This window comes from Rosa rugosa, chromosome 1 (genome assembly GCF_958449725.1).
Source record: "Rosa rugosa chromosome 1, drRosRugo1.1, whole genome shotgun sequence".
Lineage (NCBI taxonomy): Eukaryota > Viridiplantae > Streptophyta > Magnoliopsida > Rosales > Rosaceae > Rosa > Rosa rugosa.
In genome coordinates, this window is record NC_084820.1 from 45,835,389 (window position 1) to 45,841,860 (window position 6,472).

The 6,472-nt window shown below is 43.9% G+C and overlaps 1 protein-coding gene across 1 annotated transcript; it reads right to left on the reverse strand.

Moving 5' to 3' along the window:
* Positions 1 to 3,292: 3,292 nt before the first annotated feature.
* LOC133725104 (umecyanin-like) lies at positions 3,293 to 4,326 on the reverse strand. The gene is made up of 2 exons (XM_062152222.1): positions 4,049 to 4,326; positions 3,293 to 3,869 (listed from the first exon to the last, which is right to left on the reverse strand). Exons 1-2 carry the CDS (start codon positions 4,230 to 4,232, stop codon positions 3,439 to 3,441), a joined length of 615 nt encoding a protein of 204 aa, XP_062008206.1. The 5' UTR covers positions 4,233 to 4,326; the 3' UTR covers positions 3,293 to 3,438.
* Positions 4,327 to 6,472: the final 2,146 nt, after the last annotated feature.

A 6,472-nucleotide genomic window follows, 5' to 3' on the forward strand; every position in this document is an offset into this window, starting at 1 on the left:
ATCCCGTATCTCTTGGTTGGCCGGCGGGGACCTTAACACTCACTTCTTCCATCAGTCCACTTTGATGCATCGAAGACGCAATAAGGTCCTGCGCATTGATGACGGCAATGGTATTTGGCTCACACGGGAAACTGATATTGTAGCACACATGAATAACTTCTTTCGCGATATGTATCAAGCAGGTCCTACTGATCACTTGCACACTGTTATCAGCTTTGTTGACCCAGTGGTCACGGTGGAAATGAATATGGCTTTGTTGGCAGATATTACTATTGAGGAAGTCAGAGAAGCTGTTTTTGATTTGGGAGCCCTTAAGGCACCTGGTCCTGATGGGTTCTCAGGCACGTTTTATCAAACATATTGGGATATAGTGAAGCATCTTGTCTTTGAAGCTACATCTACATCCTTCTCTACTTCTACGGTTCTGGACAGCTTCAATAGTACTTTCATTGCTTTAATACCAAAGGTGGAAGTCCCGCAGTTTGCATCTCAGTTCAGACCAATCGCTCTTTGCAACTTTGCCTACAAGATTCTTGCCAAGATCATCTCCAACCGCCTTAAGCTCTTCATGCCGACTCTCATCTCTGACAACCAATCTGCTTTCATTCCTGGACGCCAAATACAGGACAACATTTTGGTTGCTCACGAACTCTTTCACCATCTAAAGCTCCTCAAATCAACCAATAGTAAGGGTGAATTTGCTCTCAAATTGGACATGAATAAAGCTTATGATCGTGTTGATTGGAACTTCCTACAACAAGTTCTCCTCAAGATGGGATTTCACCCAACTTGGGTCCATATGGTTATGGCTTGTGTTACATCTGTTTCGTACTCTCTTCTGATAAATGGTTCACCGGGCCGGCGGTTCAAACCGACAAGGGGGTTAAGGCAGGGCGACCCCCTCTCTCCTTTCCTCTTTTTATTTGTCAATGATGTTTTGTCTTCTATGATCAGGAAAATTTGCGATGCCAACTTACTGGATGCGGTTAAGTTGAACCCTGACGGGCCTTTGGTTAGTCATTTATTCTTTGCTGATGATTCGATCTTTTTTCTCAAGGCCACTCTTTACAATTGTGAGGCATTGTCGGATACTCTTCACCATTATTGTAGTGCATCAGGCCAATCCATCAACTTGGATAAATCTTCACTCTTCTTCAGCCCAAATACAACTCCTGAGATTTTACACCTACTCAGCGCTATCATGGGAATTCGTACGGTTCTCAATCCGGGCTCGTATCTGGGCCTTCCAACCATTTGGGGAAGATCCAAAGTTTCTGCTCTTACTTATGTTAAAGATAATTTATCCAAAAAGATTTTGGGTTGGAACAATTCACATCTTTCACAAGCTGGGAAAGAAATTTTGATCAAATCTGTGGCCATGGCGGTTCCGGCTTACCCAATGTCAGTTTTCAAGTTTCCCAACACACTATGTAACAAGATCAATTCTGTTCTGGCGAACTTTTGGTGAGGTAGTTCCTCCTCCTCGGGAATCCATTGGAAAAACTGGGGTTCTCTGTCACTCCCGAAATCCGAAGGGGGGATGGGATTCTGTGGTTTAGCTGATTTCAACCTTGCTCTCTTGGCCAAACAGGGTTGGCGTATTCTATCCAACCCGAATGCTTTGTGGGTGTCTGTGCTTAAGAGCCGCTATTTTCCCCGGTGCTCATTTCTTGAAGCTACACGGGGATCCTCCCCCTCCTGGGCCTGGTCTAGCATCCTTGCAGGCCGTGAATTACTATGTGCGGGTTCTATTTGGCAGATTGGCTCGGGCCATAATATTGATTTCTGGCGGGATAACTGGATTCAGAGGTACCCTTCTTTTAACCTTCTCTCTCACATGCCCACTGATGCACCATTTGTCTCAGTACATCAGGTTATTGACAGACGGAATGATTCATGGAATCTGGGTTCTTTAACTAACAATTTGCTGGCTGCAGCAATTGTTGCAATCAACGCAACCCCTTTTGGCTCCCTTAACGATATTGACAAACTGATTTGGTCAGCTACTACTACGGGAGCTTATTCTGTTAAATCTGGTTACAGGTTCAAAATTTCGACTCAAACCCCACTTCGCTCCCTACATCCTTTTCACTCCCATTCCATTAATGCGATGGTTTGGAAATGGCTGTGGGCGGTCAGGGCCACTCCCAGAATTAAGCATTTTCTTTGGCGTGCTATTTCTAATGCTTTGGCAACAAATGATAACCGACACAGAAGGCATCTATCTCCTTCCCCTATGTGCCCTCTCTGTGATGCATATCCAGAAACCATTGAGCATGTCTTATTTCTTTGCCCGTGGGCGACTAGGGCTTGGTTTTCCCACCCTCTTTCCTACAGAATTGATCTTCAAGCTATTACATCGTTGGATAGATGGATCCTTGCTCTGTTTGGTGATCATCTTGCTGTTCAGGATGCCCAGTTCACAACACATGTGGTTTATCTGCTATGGTACATTTGGAAACAACGATGTCGCACTATTTTCAACCACACCTCACCGGATCCAATTGCTGTTGCATCAAGGGCTTTTACTGCCTCGCAGGAGTTTCTCATGATTCCCCGCGCCCTACATCAGATGACTCCATCAAGATCCCCTTCAGAGACATCCCAAGTTGCTGGTTGGGTTGCTCCGGCCCGGGGAGCGCTGAAAATCAATACTGATGCGGCTTGGGATCCAGAGTCCCTTGTTTGTGGTTTGGCGGCTATTCTTCGAGATTCTACAGGGACCTGAATTGGCGGCTCCTCTCAAAGAATGCTAGCCTCCTCCTCTATGGCTGCCGAAGCTCTGGCTATCAACCTTGGCCTCAGTTTAGCCTCCTCTCTCTCTCTTTCTTCTTTTCAGCTGGAATCCGACTCTCTGGTTCTGATTTCAGCCTTTAAAAACCCCCACTCGGCGGTGGATTGGTCGGCTTCTCAGATTGTATCTCGCACTCGTGTTAATGCCTATCAGTTTGCTCGTGTTAACTGGCTTTGGACCAGTAGGAATGCAAATGCTGCTGCAGACTGTGTGGCAGCTTTGGCATCTCGCAGGGTGTGTCCGGCGGATTGGGTCACCAACCCTCCTACCTCCCTCATGCGTATTCTGCTCTTTGACGCGGCTGGCCCACCTCCATAGCTTGGTCTATGTTACACTGCTAGCTTTTCTTTGTTTTTTCTTCTTTTTCAGTCTGTTGCTTTCTTTCCTTGGTGCCTTTCTGGGCCTTTGTTTGCTTTGTATTACCAAAAAAAAAAAAAAAAAAATTGTATGAGCGCGCATCATGCATACTATTTGTAGAGATCGAAATTGATTTTCAAATAAAGAAAAATTAAATCCTTTATAGATAATCCGCACGCTCAAATAATACATTTTCAGCATGAAAAATGAATAACAATCAAGAATTACCTTATTTTTTTATCTTTCAAAAAATCATAATGAATTAACTCAATGTTATATGTGCGTATCTAAAAGAAAAGTCCCATTACGAGGGACAACAAGCACAAAACGAAACCAGCCCCAGCGGACGGGGAAGAAGAGCTCGGCGGCAACTCAGTGGATCCCGGCGGGGTGCTAGCTGTGGGCCCCCTGGTTGTGGGGGAAGGAGATGGAGCTTGGACAGGAGGGCAAGGAGCGTCAGATGTGGACACGGGAGTGGATGCAGAAGGGGAGGCTCCGGGTGACGTGGCGGATGTTGAGACCGTGATGGCTAGCTTCTGGCCGGACTGGCAGTGGCGTCCGAAAGTACAGATGTAGTAGTGGTCGCCGGCGGCGGTGAGAGTGATGTTGGTCGGGCCGGTGGTGATGGTGCTGCCGATTGGGTTGGCGGAGCTGCATGAGTCGAAAGATGCTTTGGGTACTTCCACTACGTCGTGTGTGTCCGTCGCGAAGTTGAAAACTGCGATTGATAGTGGAGATGATACAAATGTTAGAAAAGAGTACGTAATGAGTGCACTAGATACACTAATTATTCAAAGGATTTAGTCCAGGAAGACAGAAGATTTAGTAATTTGGTTTCATGCAAAGAGTAAAAGAATCATGATGGGAATGATGGGATTGATGATATCGGAGACTCACTCAAAACATCACCAACTAGGAACTTCTGACCAGAAGCCCAAGTGGCATACTCTTGTGCACCATTCTGTGGTATGGTCCAACCTAAGCTGCCTCCCACCACATGCGCCGTCTGCGCAGCCACACTGTGCAGAAACACAGCCGCAACTAACCCAAAAACAACCATAATTTTCTTCTGGCCCTCCATCTCGATCTCTTTAGCTTCTCCTTTGTTGATCTGTTTACCCCTCTTTTCTTCAAATGCTATTGTATGCGAGTACTACTGATGTCTGATGATAAGAATATATGTTCCAAAGAAAGAATTGAAGCCTATAGCCCTATAAATAGGGCTTAAGTGAATGAGAAAAGACCAAAAGGGTGGATGACTTTTTGGAGTCCTAGACGCGGCGAAGCCTTGCCGTGTCAAGTACCGACTGATTCTTCGTATGTGAACGCCGGTCATCTTTATATGTTCTGTTTTGCATTTTTTGAGTCCAACGTGTGGAATCAAGACCGAAATGAGGTGGCAATTTCCGACCATTATTTCTACGTGGTATAGCCGTATAGAAAGGCTATACTATTCTATGTTCCATGCTTGACTATTCCTACTCTCTCTCTCAGTGATCACCTACTCTCTGGAGGGAGACATTAATGCACGTACTGTGATACCGGCTAACATTCCGAATTTGTAAAAGTTTTAGTCTTGGAACAAACTTATTGGTTTTCCAACCTGACTTGGTGTTCTACTACTTGACCAAAAGAAAAAAGAAAAAAGAAAAAAGAACAAAGAAAAAAGAAAAAAGAAAAAAGAAAAAAGAAAAAAAAAAAGACTCGGTATTCTGCTAGAGTTGCAACATGACTACCATTATTTGGTGGGTCATCTTCTCACCCACAAACCTATTATAGCGGGCTTTATTGGCACAATTTTAGTAAGATAAATTTCTTTTATGGTATCCGAGGTATGGTTAATTAGATAATTTGGTATCTAGTCTTCAAAGGAGTACAATTTGATACTTGAACTTATTAGGCTCCATCTGACCTTTTGATACATCTGTTAATTTTTCAGTTAAATATACGGATAAAATTTACATTTACAATATATTTATAAAAATAAAATAAAAAACATGAGCTTTGTGGGTTGATGGCCATCAACCCTGCCGCCATGGGTCTTCATCATTTTCTCGGTCCTTTATGAGCAAATGAACATGGATTAATGCTTTTGGGTTATGTTGAAGATGACATATTTGAATTCATGTTTAAAAATTTAGTCGTCGTGATTTGAATACCCACGAGACTACTTTCGGTGAATTAGATATAGCCCTGACTTGGGTATTCAGCCATGCTATGGGGTGTCAAAGTCATCACCGGTCGAGATCAACTTCGTCGAATTTCAACGTCGAGAACTCTTGATCACGACCTTCTTTTGGGTTTTTAGCCTGCGATTTCATTTAGTGTTCGGAGATGCTAATTTTGAAACTGTGGATCGTACTCGAGACCGATTGCGACTTGGTAGGTGGATCCGATCGGAAGAGGACTACTTGAGGTCATTGCGATTGGGTCTTCTTCTGTCGATGATGATAGTGGAGTGCAGCGGTGCCGGTTTAATTGGGTCCAGTTTGAATCCAACTTGGACTGTTATGCTTCTGATGGAGGCGATACTGGGTGATGCAAGCTTCACCGTGATGTTGGTGTTTCACGTTGCGCTTCACGTAGCCTGCTGGTTATGGTTGAACAGGAGGGCGGTGATTCGAAGCGGCGATGCCAGAGATCAAATGATTTGGCTTTGGGTATCCATATCAATATGGTTGGCTGTGTATTTGGGTTGTGCTTGGACCCAAGTTCAAACCCGGTTCTGGGTGACTTCGACGGCAATGGTTCTCTTATTGTGGTGGTTATCTGATCAACCAAAGTTGATGGCAATGCCGTCATCATGGTGGTGTTCAACATGGCAGCTAGATTTGGGTCTTAATAGGCTTATTGGGCCCTCATATGGGTTTGGAGCCCTGTTAGGCTTTGGACTTGGTTTGTTGGGGTTAGAATATCTAGTGGGTCTCTTGTCCTTGATGGGCTTCTTGGGCCGCTGGTTGGACTTGGAGCATTGGAGATAGATTTTGGGCCTGACTTTCTTGGGTCCAGATTGAGTGTTGGATTTTTATACCCACCCTTTAGTTAGTTTTCTATTTAAACTAGCCTATTATTATGCGTACTGGTTCATAGTTAAATAGGCTTGCTTTGTATAAGTGAGCATGACATGTCAAATGAATTGTCCTATCCTATGTATCACTGTAGTGTGTTCATCACAACTTCTTGTCTATCTATAGATGGTAGCGGAATGATAAGTAATAGTTGTTCTGGCCTTACCCCTACATTAATGAAAATCTCTATGATGTTTTACTCAAAAAAATAAATAAATAAATAAAATAACTCAAAACCAATAATTATATTCAT